The sequence below is a fragment of the Cydia pomonella genome, chromosome 24, assembly GCF_033807575.1.
Source record: "Cydia pomonella isolate Wapato2018A chromosome 24, ilCydPomo1, whole genome shotgun sequence".
Taxonomy (NCBI): domain Eukaryota; kingdom Metazoa; phylum Arthropoda; class Insecta; order Lepidoptera; family Tortricidae; genus Cydia; species Cydia pomonella.
In genome coordinates this window covers 12,893,489-12,911,906 of record NC_084726.1, presented here as the reverse complement: position 1 = coordinate 12,911,906, position 18,418 = coordinate 12,893,489, and the positions used below count along the sequence as shown (strand labels likewise).

Genomic DNA, 18,418 nt, shown 5'->3' with positions numbered 1-18,418 from the left:
TGAATAAACTATATATTAAAATGAAATACATAAAATCAGGAATTACATATGACTCAGCAGTGGACGTCTTCTCAATTCCCCCTCAGGGGATTGGGGATGCTGTTCGGGGCGTTGGCCCCCTGCAGCGGTGTCAAACCGCCAGCCATGAATATGGCTGGGTCGTCGGGGTGGGGCCTCGGGTGAGGCCCCAGTGGTCGTGTCCGGGTCTTCTCACACCGGCGAGATCAAGCCAGCCAGGTGGGACCCCGTTGGGGGAGGCCCGGCCAGCGATCGTCAACCGGTGTCAGGGTGGTGTCGGTCTGTGGTGTGGTCAGTCCGGTGTGGCAGGGGTTGCAGGCGCGAGCTCGCGCGGCAGACCCCTGTGGTCGGGCGGGCGCGCGTGGTACGGCGCTATGCCACGGAGGTGGCTCCAGCGCGACTGGTCCGCGCGCTCGAACATCCGACCCGCCAGGCGAGCTACGAAATCACGTAGCGGTTCTGCTCTCAGGTCCCGGGCTATAACGTCGTTCCTCACATAGCGAGGGGCTTCGACGATGGTGCGTAGAGAGAGCGACTGCTGAGCGTCCAGTCGCTTCCTGTTGCACTCTCCCACTAGCGCGTACCACGCGGGGGCTGCATATGTTAGGCGTGTTCGGACGTAAGTCTTGTACACGCCTAGCTTCACGCGTAGCGATAGCCGGGACTTCAGAACCGGGGCAAGTAAGATGCGAGCGGCACGCGTCTGGGCGATCACGTTCTTGACGTGAGGGGCCATGGTGAGGTGGCGGTCTATGGTCACCCCCAGGTATTTCACCATCGGGGACCACTCGATGGCCTGCCCCAGGAGTGTGAGACGCGGCGGCATCAGCACCTTACGGGATATAGCAATCGCCTGGGTCTTCGACACGTTGACTGAGTCTCCACTTCTTCAGCCATGGAGGGAGAGCCTCTAGGGCGCACTGGGCTTTGTGCGCTGCGTGTGATAGGCGGATGGATGACGTGATGTAGGCAGCGTCGTCGGCATATAGCGCGAGCGTAACGCCCTCGCTGACCGGGATGTCATCGGTGTAGCGCCCATAACACACGGGCGAGAGGCAGCTCCCTTGGGGCACTCCGGCAAAGATGGTGCGGTCGGATGATACGGCGTCTTCTACCGCCACGTGGAAGCGGCGGTCTTCCAGGAAGGTGGCCACAGTCTTGACTACTCGACGCGGAGTAGTAGACGTGGACAGCTTGTAGAGGAGGCCGGGGTGCCATACGCGATCGAACGCCTTCTCCATGTCCAGAAGAACAGCGACCGTGTGCTCCCTCTTGTTGTAAGCTGCTGCAGCAAGGTGCAGCACGCGGGCAAGCTGGAGCGTCGTCGAGTGTTCCGGGCGGAAGCCGAACTGTTCGTCGCGTGGCTGAATGTGGGGCGTCAGGTGAGGCAGAAGCAGCTTCTCGAAAACTTTCGAGATAGTAGGCAGCAGCGTGATGGGTCGATAGCTCTCAGGACGAAGAATATTCTTCCCGGGCTTGGGAATCATGATGACGCGACCCTGCTTCCAGGGGCGCGGGAAGTGGCCGGTCCGCAGGACTCCGGTGAAGAGCCGCGCCAACGTCGCGATGGCTCGCGGGGGCAGGTGGCGCAGCGCCTCGTTCGGTATGCGGTCGGGGCCGGGTGCCTTCTTCAGCGGGGTGCGTCTTATCATCCTCTGGACTTGGCCCGGTGTGAGGATGATGGGATCTTCGTCTGGAGCAATGGACGTGGCGAAGTAGTCCGCCAGGTGCTGCTTTACAGCTGCTTCGTGCTCGGTGTCGTCGGACGGATTCGGTCTGAACTGCGTCTCCAGGTGGTCAGCGAAAATCTCCGCTCGATCTTCTGCGCAGTAACGTGGGGTACCGTCACTGGCGAAAAGAGGGCGGATGGGTGCTGGTCTTCCTGTTACTCTGCGGCACAGACGATGGATGTCGTTCCAGTCCTCACCAGCTGACTCGATGTACTCGAGCCAAGAGTCCTCGGTGTAAGCCGCGAGGCTTTGCGAGATCTTCTCGGCGAGAGAGTTCAGCTGGGACTTCATGGTGGGACATTGTGTGCGCTGGAATTGTCGACGCAGTTACATATGACTATATTTATAATAATCTTGTAGTACATTCAGTGGTAATAAGTCGTTCGCTAGTTTCTAGTCAGTATAGCGACATCTAGCGAAGAATTTGGATAACAAGGTGCTTAAATTTGTTAAATATCGTTAAATAATTATATATAATTACCAATAAAATTATGACGTTTGAAATAACACTTGTACAGTCTGTGCTATCAAAATCACTGGAGAGGTGTTCAAAAATATCTGAACATGCACTCTAATGTCTTAATAATAGAGATGTGTTCAGATATTTGTGAGCACCTTAGCCACTCCGATATATCTGATGGCGACTGTAACACAGATATATTTCACACACATCATTATTATAGTACATTATGAAACGAGGGGATAAGTGTAATTTTGTATACGAGGGTGGTACGACCCGAGTTTGCAATATTCTTACCCCCGGAGTTATAGTTTCTATTTTTCTCCGTGAGCTTCTACGGATTATCGTCTTATCTATTGTTTAAAAACCGCAAAGGCGCGTGCCACTATGAAAAAATGGTCAAGCCGCATAGGTAGCGTTTATTGAATTACTACTCTATTGAGCACGGAATAAGATTCATTATGAACTAATACAGAATTCTAACAGAATAGCTGTCTGATCTCTATTGGTGCGTCTAAGGTAGGCGACTAAACGCTCTCAAACCAGCTTAACTTGTGACACTGCGATCCGAAACAAAGATACGTATTCGAAGACCTCGCTTGCACTGGTAATGCGAGCGCACGGCTAGCTAGCGCCAAGGAAGCAATGTTATGTATACACACAATGTTTTTCATCACACTTGCTAAGAAAAAACTAAATTTTAAGCGAAATAATTGTTAAATACGGTGACATATCAAACATTCGACCGCCATTTTGTAATTTCTTGACATTCAGCCACGATTGAAAATTATGTAAAAATATTTTAAACAGCTGTTAAATTAATCAAATTATTTATTTTTAAACATAAACAAAAATATCTTATTATAAACGTCAGTATTTTAAACGTAAAACTCATTTATGCTACTTGGTTTGTATGAATAAGTGACATAATTTAAAAAGCTATAACTCCCTAGGGAGTTATAGCTTTTTTTTCACAATCCATAACTCCGCGGGAACAAAATAGGCCTTTGGCCATCAGTATACCTGCATGAAATAAGATCTTTTTCGAGCAAGTGTGATGAAAACAATTGAAAACATTGGTTAGAAAAACCAGAGGAAAGGGGAAGACCTCATCTCCATACGAAAGTAGTCTCCATTTTCTTCCCTGGATTATAGAATATATTTTTTTCTCAAACTTGCTATGAAATGATGACATGACTTACGTCAAATTAGGTCCGGAAATACTACATATCAGGTGCGATGAGTAAAGATGATATGTCAAGGAATATCATACACCTAGGACTGTAAAGCAACTTTGTTTTTTAACGTCAAATTGTGACACAACGTCTTGGCATCCAACCATCAACTAGCTTCTACCATCAGCTTGGTACGGTGATCTGTTGTGCATATTCGTTGCTAAGCAACGGCGGTGGCGCATCGCGCAGGCGCGCGGACTTACGCGCGTAAGGTTGTACACCGCTGGTAGAGTGGCGAGCCGAGTAGGTCGCCACAAAACAAATTGACTACATTTTTTTTCTTTTAATTGCAAGTATGAGAAAAGCACTATACATATCTCGGCGAGAAATGGGGTTGCCGGCCACGTATCTCTATCCGTATATATCTACTTGGCCTGCAACCCTACGTTTCTCGGCCTCTATAGTAATATACTACAATACAATACAAATATACTTTATTGCACACCTCAATACAGAAACAGTACAAATAATACAACACATAAAGAAGAGGTAAACAACAGGTGGTCTTATCGCTAAAAAGCGATCTCTTCCAGACAACAGGAGGTATTTTTAATGTTTTCAATGGCATTTCGAATATCGATCGTCCGAGATAGTACTTTTTCATTTAGTAGCAAATGTATAAAATCATACTAAATACTAATCAATATGTAAGCAGGCCCTAAGGCAAGTGTACAAGCTCGTCTCCTTATCAGATAAAAAAAAATCATATAATTTGCTGGGTCCGTGCATTCAATAATGTCGTGATTTTTAGTCGCATTTCACTACTTCCATTGAATTTAGCTACTTGCTTACTTGCTTGCTTGCTTTTGCTATAGCTATTGGCATTCGTTAAGATATTTTTATTTGTGAATCATTTTTGTTTGTCGTGACGGACACCAAGACGAGCAAAGCGAAGCGCAGGAGCACTACCTACCTTTTCTCGAAGCGCTTCGTCGTTTTTTTTAAACCTCATAACTTGTGTTAGGATTATACCAGATAAACACAATTCTCGAGATATGATGTCAAAAGTGGACTTATAAGCATAAAAAAATCAATTGCATAGCTCTCATACTTTGGATTTTATTCATATCTAAAAAACCCCGATTTCGCCACTAACTCACTCACTCATGATCATCAAAACCCTTAGGGTACTTCCTGAAGTCCTAGGAAGCTGAAATTTGGTATGTAGGATAGTATTAGTACACAAACAACACCAAAAAATAAGAAATTTGAATTTTTTTCCCGTAAGGGGGTGAAAAGGGTGTTGGAATTTTATATGGGGAATCTATAACCGCTGAATCTATTTAGTTGAAATTTGATATGTAGTCGTTTTGCGGCGGGATTTTTTGTGTTGGCTGCTGTGTTGCTCGTTTGAATTTAGTGGGTTGCTTCACTTTTGTGGCGAGTCTCTTCCGTGGTTCTTCCGTTTTCGTTCTGCTAGTAAATGGGCCACGTCTACACTCAGCCGTCTCCGATTGTATCACGTCTGTACTCCTGTATTCCTCGCAAAAATTAGGGTGCGGGATAGCTCTTTATGCGAGTGCGGTCTTGACGAAGGAACTTCGGATCACATTTTCTTTTCTTGCAACAGAATTAACCGCTCGTTATACGATGTATTACCGAATAATACCCCGCGGTCAAACGCTTCTAGTTCTCATGGATCCTCCCATCACTGGGTTTTTTCTTAAACATATACAAGAAAATAATATAAAACTTTAACGGCTCTACATTTTCTAATAAAATCATCTTATGTCTATTGTCAATTTCTTATCTATCCTTATGTTGGTATGCCTTCTAATTGTCAAAACTGTCACCTTTCCCGCTCTTTTTCTAATAAACTGTACATGTACTGTGTTGTCTGTGATGTCCATAACAATAAAAATGTTTTTTGTTTTAGGTACCTACCATAAGTCCTTTTACCAAACCAAAATTTATCATACACCGAACATGCTTATCGTGCGTGGTACGTCTTGAAACGTCGTCATTGGCAAAATCCCTCCTGCCAAAACTCACAAGAGGGGAAAGCCATAAAAAAAAGTACATCAGAACATACCTTATTGTACAGACTGTAGAACAGGTACAGAGAGCCAATTCTCTCCGAAGACTGAGAGGTTCCAAACCGACTGTGAGATCGGGGTCTCCAGTTTTTAAATCCTTCGTGCCCCGAGCCGTTCAGCACCATTTACATCAGTGTTCCAATTCACCGCTAGATGTCGCTATACCTGTGGTAAACTGGGTAACGATATGTCGCCACAAAAATTATATAAGCAGTAGCAACCACGCGCCCTGTACCAGCAGTATGCTGTAAATAAATATTAAACTGATTATTTTTGTAGTCTTACGTCCGATTTCTTTTGACGTTAGACTTGAAGGACTATTATTAGTTAGCACAAATAGATTAGGACCATCCTCGAAATCCCTGGAACAGTCATGAAATTTGGTATGTATATAAATTAAAGGCCCCCTTTTCATGCCTACACCATTTGACATTTGGGGACCTCGAGGATTCCCTTAGCCTTCACAACCTGTTTACACTTGTTTTACTAAAGAAAAATTAAACCAACAAAATAAATATGAAATCATATTACGTCCAACTAGTAGCTCCTAATCGTTTCCTTACCGCAGCAGTAAGCTGGGTATTGGTTATTAAGAAATTACTTTATTATTTTTGCAGTCTACGTCCTTTTTCTATTGAGGTTAGACTTGAATGAAAATCAGTTAGGCTTGAACTTAAACTCATTCAGCGCTAATCTCGACACGTTATCGTTATGCCTCTTCGAAGCATTTCCGCTACATACCGGGAAACCATGTTATCGGCTACGAACGTAGCATGCGATGAATTTGTTAACACATACGTGTTTTTTGTGTTATCGGCTACGGAATATGTTAAGAGCGGATAACGTAAAAATTACGTCGTTTTGCAAACAGTACCCCTAGTGTAAATTTTGTCGATAGCGAAACGTGACGTTTGCGTTAAGTCTCATTTTGTATGGGTTTTTGAACAGCGCGCCAAGCGGGACGTTTTGGAAAGTCAAAAATCTCATACAAAATGACACTTAACGCAAACGCGTACGTCACGTTTCGCTGTCGAAAATATTGACACTAGGGGTACAGGATGCTGGAATATAAATTCTACGAAACTTGAAATACAGTTTTTACAGTAGTAAAAATAAATACTACCTACATTATGATTGTGAAAATACAAGAACTAAACAATTAAAACGTCCATATTGATAATCTGAAACAATGTCAGTCAAAACCGTTACTGCTCATTTCAAGTGGCGATATTGTTTAACTATGTTACATTACTATAGAGGCCGGGAACGAAGGGTTGCAGGCGAAGTAGATTTAGACGGTCGAGCGTAGCGAGGATATGCAGGGATACGCGGCCGGCCATCCCGTTTCTCGCCGAGATTTATATAGTGCTTTTCTCAAATTTGAAATGAAATTAAACAAAAATTGTAGTCAATTTGTTTTATTCGTAGGACACAACTATAAACAAATTACGAATCTACTACTATTTGATGGTTGCATACCAAGACGTTGTGTCACAATTTGAGGTTTAAAAACAAAAGGTTGCTTTACAGGCCTAGGTGTGTAAGGCTGTATGAAATTCCTTTACACATCATCTTCACTCATCGTATCAGATACGTAGTATTTTCGGACCTAATTTGAAGTAAGTCAATATTTCATTACAAGTTTGAGAAAAAGGTTGATGGTTAATGTGGTTATTGTTTACGAAAAAACTACTTGAAATCACCTATGAGTGGTTTCGTGCCATTGGCACTAGAAGTTCGAGCCCAGTGAATCAAATGAGGGATCAAAGTGGCACTTTTCTACCCCGCTAAGAGAGATCAAAGTGGCACTTTTCTACCCCGCTAAGAGAGATAAAGTGGCACTTTTCGTTTTTTTTTGCATACTATTATTCTATCTCAAATAACATTTTAAAACATAATAATTTCCTTACTTAGTACGGTTACTCCACGGGGACGCGCTGAGTCCAAGTATTTTTGTAGAATTTTTTTGACGTCAGACTTGAAGGAATAAAAATTATAAATAATTTGGTCTTCAATTTTTAGTGCGGATACAATAAAAATTACGTCGTTTTTCACACAAGATGATGTGTCGTGTGAACATTTTTAGAAATTATTTTCGATTAAAGCTTCTGTTTTTTTCTGTCATCATTAGCAAACATCGTTAAAGCCTGACCAGTAATATATGATCACGCGCCATATTGCGGAATTTCATTGGAACTAAATTTTTCATACTAAACTGAACTGTCACCCTATACATGAGAACAGCGCCATCTTGACAATGATCATATATTTCTGGTGCGCTTTATATTTCAACGACAGATTATTCCACAGTTTAGCTGTGTGAGGCAGGAAAACCCAAATACGGGTAATAAAACGATATATTGATAATATAGTATATTAAGTTTGTTTATAGTAATGTGGGGCTATCTCTAACAGCCAGTCTTTGTTTATCGTCATCATGTCGCGCATGTATGTCTTGTCGCTGGCGCTCTGGACGCTTGCGAACACCACCCTGAGAACAAATAAGTTTTCTGTCAAATAATTTTTGACGTGACAACGTCTTACAATTCGATGGAGCCGCACGCACGAAAAAACATGAGTCATGCGGCGTTACCTCGCTCTGAGGCGTTCCATTTAAGGCTTGAAGTGCAAGCGAGAGCGCGCAACGAGCGACAAAGAGGCACAATCGGCCTCCGCGTTCGGCAGCAATTGTATTTATGCGTACAAATAAATGTAACTTGATCAATTCAATTGTGATTTCCATTTACCTCCTCTATATCCATACAAAATATCTATCAAACAAATAACATTAAATTTTTCTTTTGAATAATGACACCATTCCATCAGTATTTTCTTATGACGTTGTCATGTTCAACTATCGTCAGTAAACCGACTTTACAGACAACCGTTTTTGGTTCAAACTTTTTCGCCGACTGTATTTTTCTGTAACCCTTCGAAACCCATGTATTTCTGAAAGGACTAGTTACGAATAATTATTCAGAAAAATGAGTCCCGTCCAGTTTCTTCTGCTGGTATCTTCGCGGGGCTGTAGTGTAGGGTTAGAAACGGTGGTATTTTTTGTCCTTTTTAGGGTTCCGTACCAAAAAGGTACAAAAGGAACTCTTATGGTGCGACTCTGTCCGTCCATCTGTTTGTCTGTCTGTCTGTCACATCGCTAAATATCTTTGGAATAGTTATGAATGAACAACGCTAACCCAGACACTTTGAAAGTATTTTTTTAATCAACTATGAAAATGCCCAATATAAAGAGGGGGCAATTTTTTTTCTTTTTATTCAGTGAAAAAAAAAACCATTCCGCCCTCCTCCAATTTTACAGGAATAGTACATTACGATACAAGTGCGAAAAAGAGGAAAGTCGCAACCAGTGGGGATAAATTAAAATACGACAGAAGGGAGTGTTTTAAATCGACACGAGTTGCGAATTACCTATTCGCACATGCATCGTACAATGCTACAATGTTTTACCGTACATGTAAATGTTCGACACAGTAACGTAATATGCAAATTTTCGCACTAGTGCGGTAAAGTAAGTAACATCATATGTATTTTATTAGAGGTTCTAGATTCTATTCAATGAAGTATCATTTCTTATACAGAATAATAGGATGGATCTCTTAAAACTTTCGTTAGCGCGATGTAGAAATCGCCGCGCCCGGTACAGCGCCATCTAGCGCTATATTTGGCAAACGTGTTTGTATGAAAGTATACGTCAGTACGGACACAGCACTCACCACGACGGCTGCTGCACTCTGAACAGGCAGCTGTCCGGGCTGACGTGTAGCGCGGCGCCTCTGACGCCGCTGTACGTGGAGTCTGTGCTAAGATGCGCCGCTTGAGGGAAGAATCCGGACAGGACACATTTCATTATTCTTTGACATTTCGCTGGAAAGGAAATAGTACATTACGATACAAGTGCGAAAAATAGGAAATTCGAAACGAGTGGCGATAAATTAAAACACGACCGAAGGGAGTGTTTTAAATCGACACGAGTTGCGAATTACCTATTCGCACATGTATCGTACAACGTTTTACAGTACATATGGCCCTTTAAATGTTCGACACAGTAACGTAATATGCTACTTCTCGCACTAGTGCTATAAAGTAGCCCCATATGTACTGTAAAATAATTATAAGTTGCGAGAAAGGTATGGTCGAGGATTTTTTTTTTTAAATATATATTAAGTCGTGGCGTGATAGTTAGAAACAAACTTTTGACTTTCAAAATTTAATAATCCTTTGGAAAGCTTCAAATAATGATCTTAAAACAAGATTTAATAGTGTATGTACTCTTGTTAAATGTGGAGTTTCAATTATGAATCTTAAACTATTGGGTACTTGGCACATGTTGAATATTAAAACAAAATTTAGCTAAATGGATAGAAAATGAATCATCCATTATAAAAAAAAGTGGAATTTAAAAAGACATATTGATATTATAAAAAATACAAGGCTCCAAAGACTCAAAAAAATTTTTTTTTTTTTACTTTCAAAAAGAAAATATAAAATGGTACCATTCGATTCCTTACATTTTATTGGAAAATAAATTGTATGACAACTATATACATAAACGCAATTTGAAATAGAAATAAAAATAAAAATTATTTATTGTTTTTCAGGGTCAAAATAAAAAATTTCGTAATCATTCATTTAGGACTGACTAATGTAATGTGACGTCACATTACAATATCATTTTGTTAGAGGCGTTTCAATCGGCGAGTGCGAGCGTCAGACTTTAACCCTCATTTCTGACCTTTGTGTTACTTAAATGCCATGAGTCCTATATAGACATTTGATCCTCAGGAAAATCAAAATCGTTTGACGTTATTTACAAAATACTGTCAAGTAGCCAATTAACGCTGTCATCAAAATATTGAAATTTTTATATGAACTTGTTCCAAAAGGATTTGTGCCTCATAACTTATAATTTTATTTTTATTTTTCTGTTTTTATTACCTGAGTAATAATTCATTTATTTTATAGTGTTTTTTTTATGTATAGTAGGTAAGCTGCAGATATAACTGAACCCCCTGCATAGAAACTTGTTTGCAGGGGTGGGGGGACAGTTATCTCTGCAACTTCCTGTACGTGTAACTGCACAAATCAAATATATTTAACTACGTGTTTTCAAAGAGAATTTGAAATAGAGGTGGATTGTCAAAGAAAACTTTGTAGTCACAGTAAATTTACTGCCATCTTTCGACACATGATTAACGCCACTTTCCTGATATTTAACAAATTTAATACATATCAGGGAAAAAATAAGGACCAAAGTCAAATGGCGTTCTAATAGTTTTAATCATGTGTCGAAAGAGTACTCGTAAATTTACTGTGGCTACAAAATTTTCTTTGACAATCCGTCACTATTTCAAGTTTTCTTTGGTATTTTACAGTAGTTCAGTATTTTTTTTTATACCACATCGGTGGCAAACAAGCATACGGCCCGTCTGATGGTAAGCAGTCCCCGTAGCCTATGGACGCCTGCAACTCCAGAGGTGTTACATGCGCGTTGCCGACCTTTTAAAAACCTGGACACTCCTTTTTTGAAGAACCCCATACTGTAGCCCCTCGGGAAAACCTCGGCAGAAAGCTCGTTCCACAGCCGGAGCGCCCGCGGGAGGAAATTCCTCTTAAACCGCACAGTACGTATAGTATATTACTGTAATCTAAAATAATCAAAAAATACACACCTGTTCCTAAATCTGGTCCCTCGAACGTTTTATTTTCAATTCCAAACTTTCTCTTGACTAGTTTTTCTAAGCTGTCTCTAATATCGCACGCCTGAAAATACATATATACACAGTAGAATATTAATAGGTTTATTGACAAAAAAATCATTTTTACCCACGACGGAACGGAGACGGTATATGCGTTTGGGGTTAGAGGATGTTTGTGCAAACCAATGTTGCCATTTATCTTAAAAACTACTAGTCCGATTTTGATGCGGTTTTCAGTAATAGGTTCGGGTTTGATTGGTGCATGTTCTTAGATAGGTGTTACGGTGACAACTCACCAGAGGGCGCTGCAGTAAACATTTATTTGTGCATCCTTTTTCACCTACGTTTTAACCGAGGTGGGTTTTTTTCAAAATTTATTAATTTTGTTTTTTGTTTTATTTTATAATACAAGTTTTTATCAACAGGTAACTAATTCTCATCAAGACAATTCTAAAAAACTTAAACACAGTTGCGTTGTTTCATCACAGAGTTCCTATGGCTACCTCCTGTGTCCATCATCAGATCAGCTCGATGGTACCGTAATATTGCATTGTTACCCAACTTACATATGTACTTATTATGTACGAAATATTATTTGATATTTACCAGTCGCTTTTCGGTGAAGGAAAACATCGTGAGGAAACCGGACTAATCCCAACAAGGTCAAGTTTACCCTCTGGGTTGGAAGGTCAGATGGCAGTCGCTTTCGTAAAACTAGTGCCTGCGCCAAATCTTGGGATTAGTTGTCAAGCGGACCCCAGGCTCCCATGAGCCGTGGCGAATGAGCGAAATGAGCTGTAAGCATTGTGACCGAGTGAAACCGACCGACTGACGGCCCGATTAAAAGAATGAGATACGATAACGATAAGTTCTGGTTTAAATAAATTCTCATTTATATATCGTTTGCATGTCGTATAATTGGCAGAAGCAGTTCGATTCGGGCAACCAATGTCACTTTGACTAAACGTCAACTTTGACATGTCGTTTAGCTATCGATTTTTTAAAGATCTATGCAAGATCTTAAACTTTTCTTAATTATTCTTCGAATCGGGCCGTAACAAAGGCGTAATGTTTATCTGACCTTCTCCATAACGCGATGGTTGACATACATCTTCTGACACCACTCTCTGCACGCCTTTTTCGATCGTTTCGCGTCTTGTGTCGAGTTCTTCACTTTCATGTATGAATCGAATACGTTTAGATACATTATTATATCGCCTTCTGCTACCTAAAATAGGAGACAAAAAACCGATCAATGAAAAAAGCAATTTTTTTTTATTACTACGTCGGTGGCAAACAAGCATACGGCGCGCCTGATGGTAAGCAGTCTCCGTAGCCAATGTACGCCTGCAACTCCAGAGGAGGTACATGCGCGTTGCCGACCCTAAACCCGCCCCCCCTCGTTGAGCTCTGGCAACCTTATTTAAATCGATCAACAAAATAAATTAATAGGTTAAAAAACACTAGAAAAAAACGCTTTCATGTTCAAAGTCTATTACGTGACCGTTCTCACAAGTGCAAACACGACTATGATACGATATTCCATCATGGAATGCCAGCTAGTGCCTATCTTCCGGCTTCATCATCAGACCTTGAAACCTAATCGTGGTCAAAGTTCATTACAAGACTTTTTGATTTTTATTACACATTAAAGCTAATTCTAAGACGCAATGTATGTTTAAGGCGTGACACGCACACGCAACGTCAAACACAGTGATGTCAGCGTACATTGAAAATAATATTAAATTTGTATGAAAAAGTTAAAATCTAAAGATTTCATTATTTTTTAAAGTTGCTAATCAAAAGTTATATCGTTTTAGGAGTACAATTTTAAATATGCTTTAATTATTTGCTCGTGTTACAGGAAACACCCGGTATATACTATAGGATAATAGTACATTAATATGCTAATTTTCGCACTAGTGCGGTAAAGTAGCACCATATGTACTGTAATAGTACATTACGATACAAGTGCGAGAAATAGGAAATTCGAAACGAGTGGCGATATATTAAAACACGACCGAAGGGAGTGTTTTAAATCGACACGAGTTGCGAATTACCTATTCGCACATGTATCGTACAACGTTTTACAGTACATATGGCCCTTTAAATGTTCGACATAGTAACGTAATAAAAAATTATGAATGTATGGAAACGAAAAATTGAAAATGAAATACATATTATTCGCCACTACGTCAAACTAGAACTAGAGCATGGGCGGAGACTAGTGCAATGCCTATATCAAGATTTTTTATATATATATATAATAGGACATATAATATAATAGGACATTATTACACAAATTGACTAAGTCCCACAGTAAGCTCAATAAGGCTTGTGTTGAGGGTACTTAGACAACGATATATATAATATATACATATTTATAAATACTTAAATACATAGAAAACACCCATGACTCAGGAACAAATATCCATGCTCATCACACGAATAAATGCCCTTACCAGGATTTGAACCCGGGACCATCGGCTTCATAGGCAGGGTCACTACCCACTAGGCCAGACCGGTCGTCGAATATATAATAATATATAAACTAAGAGTTCCAAATTCAAAAACAACACAACTGCTCTTAGGAGGTTGTGGTAAAAATGTGAAATAGAGGTACATTGTGAAAGGAAACTTTGTAGCCACAGTAAATTTACTGTCATCTGTCGACACATGATTAAAACTTTTAAAACGCCATTTGACTTTGATCCTTATTCTTTCACTGATATATGTTAAATTTGTTAAATATCAATAAGTGGCGCCATCTAATAGATCAAAGGCCAAACACGATGCGCGAGCGATGGCGCCACTTTTTGGTATTTACATTTGGTACTTACCATTTTTATAGACTATTATGGAAGGAAGAGGCAAGGAACAGGAACTCCTTAGGCAGAATTGTTGCAAGTGTCCAGCTGTCAGCTATAAATAATAGTTCCAAATCTCTCCAGAGTAGCGCTAGAGTAGCTAAGAACCTAGGCGCTATTGACGGAGTGAAGTGCGCTATCTATGATTAGATTTTTTTCTCAAATATTCTAGGTAAAAAAAAAAAAAAAAAATACCTTCCATACTTTGTGTGATGCATGGTAACTGAATGTTAAGAACGCAAAGGTATGGAAATTTTGTGACAAGTTTTTTTCCTATTAAGATCGATAAAGTTCTCGATTCTGAGCATAAAATACTGGAACCTAAAAAGTATAGTGTACAACTTTAAATAATATGGTTTAAATTAAATAATACCACATCCATCACTCGAAAAGATGCCGCCATACCTTTGGCTTATCATCGTGTAGATGGCGCCACTTTTAGATATTTAACAAAACACATATCAATGAAATAATGAACCAAAGTCAAATGGTGTTCTAAAAGTTTTAATCGTGTGTCGAAAGATAAATAAATAAATATTAAACGGACATTATTACACAAATTGACTAAGTCCCACAGTAAGCTCAATAAGGCTTGTGTTGAGGGTACTTAGACAACGATATATATAATATATAAATATTTATAAATACTTAAATACATAGAAAACACCCATGACTCAGGAACAAATATCCATGCTCATCACACGAATAAATACCCTTACCAGCATATGAACCCGGGACTATCGGCTTCATAGACAGGGCAGGGATGGCAGTAAATTTACTGTGGCTACAAAATTTACTTTGACAACCTCTATTTCAAATTATCTTTGATAATACACACCTCAAAGTTATTTCTTCTCGACATCCTAGCGGCAATGTTGTCCTTCCCCGACGCGCTCTTCGTGAAAACGCCCTCTACTTGAAGCATGCAGGCGATCGACAATGCCTCTTCCACGCAACCATATTCCCCTGAAAAGATTAATAAAGAAACATTTTCAGTGATTTGATTATCAAGCGTATGCTGATTTTAACAACAAGTTATGAATAGACCCAGGTATATCATTAAACTACGTCTAAAAGAGAGGTGTGGGCAGTGGGCACTGTGAATGTCATCTCGCTCTGTGTGGTAGGGCACAGCCAGCGGATGTCATTCCAGATCTAGAGCAGAGCCCAACTGGGGAAGTACCTCCACCTTACAGACCGCAGCCAAACGGTGAGTAAGGTTGCCAGAACTCAACAAGGGTGCGGAGTGTTAAGAGTCGGCAACGCGCATGTAACTCCTCTGGAGTTGCAGGAATCCATAGTCTTCGGAGACTGCTTACCATCAGGCGGGCCATATTCTTGTTTGCAACCGACGTTGTATAAAAAAAAGAATTCGATCTGGATTCGTTACTATGGAGTGTGGAATTAAGAGGAGTGGCATCTCTTATGGTAGAACTGTTGCAAAAGTGTCCAGCTGTCAGCTATAAATAATAGTTCCAAATCTCTCCAGAGTAGCGCTAGAGAAGCTAAGAACCTAGGCGTTAATGACGGAGTGAATTGCGCTGTCTATGATTTGATTTTTTTGTTCAAGTACTCTAGGTATTGTAGCGCCACCTATTTAAAGTTTTTTGATGACACTTTTTGGTACATGGAGATGTCGTTCCTTATCTCCACCTTCCGTATTAGTTACGGATCTGTACCCCTAGTGTAAATTTTATCGACATCATAACGTGACGAACGCGTTTGCGTTAAGTCTCATTTTGTATAGGATTTTGAGTTTCCTAAACGTCCCGCTTCTAAATCCAATACAAAATGAGACTAAACGCAAACGCGTACGTCACGTTTCAAAATCGAATTTATTTACACTAGGGGTACAGAACTGTCAGTGTCAAGTTACATAAGTAACTAACGTTTTTAAAATGCCTGTTACTAAACTCTTATGCAGTCTTATTAATAAACATGGAGTAAAGTAGGCGTAACTATAATTCGAGGTGTAACTCAAGATTAGTATAATTCAGTATTAATAAATACAGAGTAAGCTAATCAGACTTTACTCTCGTAGTAAAAGTTAAACCTAGGTACCACATAGTTTAACGAATTAGTAAGCATAGAGTAGCTGTCTATTTTGACGTTTTGTTTGTAATCTATGGCTTTTTAGGGTTCCGTAGCCAAATGGCCCAGGTACCGCTGGTGTGATATCGTGGAGGCGGACCTGCGTCGGCTGAATGCCAATTCATGGCAGGAAACCGCGCTGGATCGGGACAAGTGGCGTTCTCTCGTTTCGGAGGCCAAGATTCTGTTTGGATCGCTGAGCCAAAGCAGTTAGTTAGTTAGTAGCCAAATGGCATAAAACGGAACCCTTATAGTTTCGCCATGTCCGTCTGTCTGTCTGTCTGTCTGTCTGTCTGTCCGAGGCTTTGCTCCGTGGTCGTTAGTGCTAGAAAGCTGAAATTTAGCATGGATATATAAATCAATAAAGCCGACAAAGTCGTACAATAAAATCTTTTTTAGGGTACCTCCCCTACACGTAAAGTGGGGATGAATTTTTTTTTTCGCTTCAACCCGAGAGTGTGGGGTATTGTTGGAAAGGTCTTTCAAAACTAATAGGGGTTTTCAAGGAACATTTTTTGATAAAGTGAATATATTCGGAGATAATCGCTCCGAAAGAAAAAAAAAATGAACCATAGGTCCAAAAAATATGAAAAAAATCGTGGAAGTAGAGCTTAAGAAAGACATTAAATGAAAACTATAGCGGACATGATCAGTTTAGCTGTTTTTGAGTTATCGCAAAAAGTTTTCCCTTCATAGTAAAAAGACTTACTTTAATTAGGTACTGATTATGCAAAGCCTATTTGTTTATCTCGAGTGAAAGGTACCGTTTCATCCCTTGGTTAACAATTAACTTTACTTTAAGCTCCAGTTTAGCTTATTGTGACGGAAGAGTAACTACGGAACCCTACACTGAGCGTGGCCCGACATGCTCTTGGCCGGTTATTTATTTAGGCTTTACCATCGCATTGCTTGTGATTTATTTGTTGTGCAAAGAAAATGGAAAGAGATTATTTTATTGACGATTTAAGGAATTTAGATGAATTAAATGAGGTGGGGAACTTGATGCCATTATTGAGGCATGTAATAGTACATTACGATACAAGTGCGAAAAATAGGAAATACGAAACGAGTGGCGATAAATTAAAACACGACCGAAGGGAGTGTTTTAAATCGACACGAGTTGCGAATTACCTATTCGCATATGTATCGTACAACGTTTTACAGTACATATGGCCCTTTAAATGTTCGACACAGTAACGTAATATGCTAATTTTCGCACTAGTGCGGTAAAGTTGCACCATATGTACTGTAAAATATTATAAAATACGTAAGAATCCACTGGAAGAACTTCAAGAAAAAGATTATAAATCGAAATACAGATTTTCTCGATCTACTGCATCTTTTATCATCGTCATAGTGAAAAATGACCTAGCTGGTGATTCAAGAGGCTTTATACCACCCCATTTGAAAGTTTTGGCAGCAATTAGAACATGGGCCCGTGAAGAGGTAAATAAACAATTAAATTTTCAAATTTAAATCAATTTCATCTTAGGTATATCCAGGGGCGTGTTTTAATTAAACCTACATTTTTTTAATTAAGTATCTTCATAAATATTGTTTTTATTTTGTAACCCAGTGTATTTATGACAACAGTTATGGGACCGTGCGAAGTGCATGTTGGGGGTAAGTAAAGCGATCCGATCCCAGCGCATAAGGTGGTAAAAATTAGAACTAACTGTGGATAGCGTCTTAAACATTTCGTACAAGTTATATGGCTCGAAATGAAACTTTCATTTACGATTACTCCTGACATATCTATTTAAATCGTGCGGTGTACGGGACCATTGTAATCTGTATGAAATGCTTATGTAAACACATTCACTGCCAGACAAAAACGGCGCACTACCCCAGAAACCCGTGTTCTATAGCTGCGTACAAAACAACCCGCCCAGCGGGTCTGAACAAAGTTCACGAGCGCCCACCAGGTGGGTTCCCGGCAGTGAATGTGTTAATATAACTAACGTATTTAATTTGATCGTAGAATCGTGTGTAGAATCGTGTCCGTGTAATACAGGGTGTAATCGTTAAGTGTGGCCAGGCCATAATTCCATAAATATAACAGATATCAGAAAACTTCCAACTGATATCGAAAGTGCGTTACCCAATGAGTAAAATTACACTCATAACTTTTTTTGAATAAAAGCAGAAATATCCCAAATATAAACTTCAAACCCTTTCATACATTTAGTAGGTAAGCCGTTCATTCAAATACTAGTTTATACGGCCGAGGCATTTCACCGTTATCAAATGATTCATGAATTTTCTTA

At 40.1% G+C, this 18,418-nt stretch overlaps 1 protein-coding gene across 1 annotated transcript in view; it reads right to left on the bottom strand.

Moving 5' to 3' along the window:
- Positions 1 to 7,839: 7,839 nt before the first annotated feature.
- Positions 7,840 to 18,418, bottom strand: part of LOC133531144 (probable ATP-dependent RNA helicase DHX35) — an 87,977-nt gene continuing 77,398 nt past the window's right edge. Inside the window, exons 13-17 of the mRNA XM_061869271.1 lie at positions 14,899 to 15,026; positions 12,275 to 12,421; positions 11,167 to 11,257; positions 9,211 to 9,361; positions 7,840 to 7,970 (exon numbers count right to left, since the gene is read on the bottom strand). Of these exons, the coding sequence (XP_061725255.1) occupies positions 7,856 to 7,970; positions 9,211 to 9,361; positions 11,167 to 11,257; positions 12,275 to 12,421; positions 14,899 to 15,026 (632 nt within the window). The 3' untranslated portion in view covers positions 7,840 to 7,855. The remainder of the gene's footprint in view (positions 7,971 to 9,210; positions 9,362 to 11,166; positions 11,258 to 12,274; positions 12,422 to 14,898; positions 15,027 to 18,418) is intronic.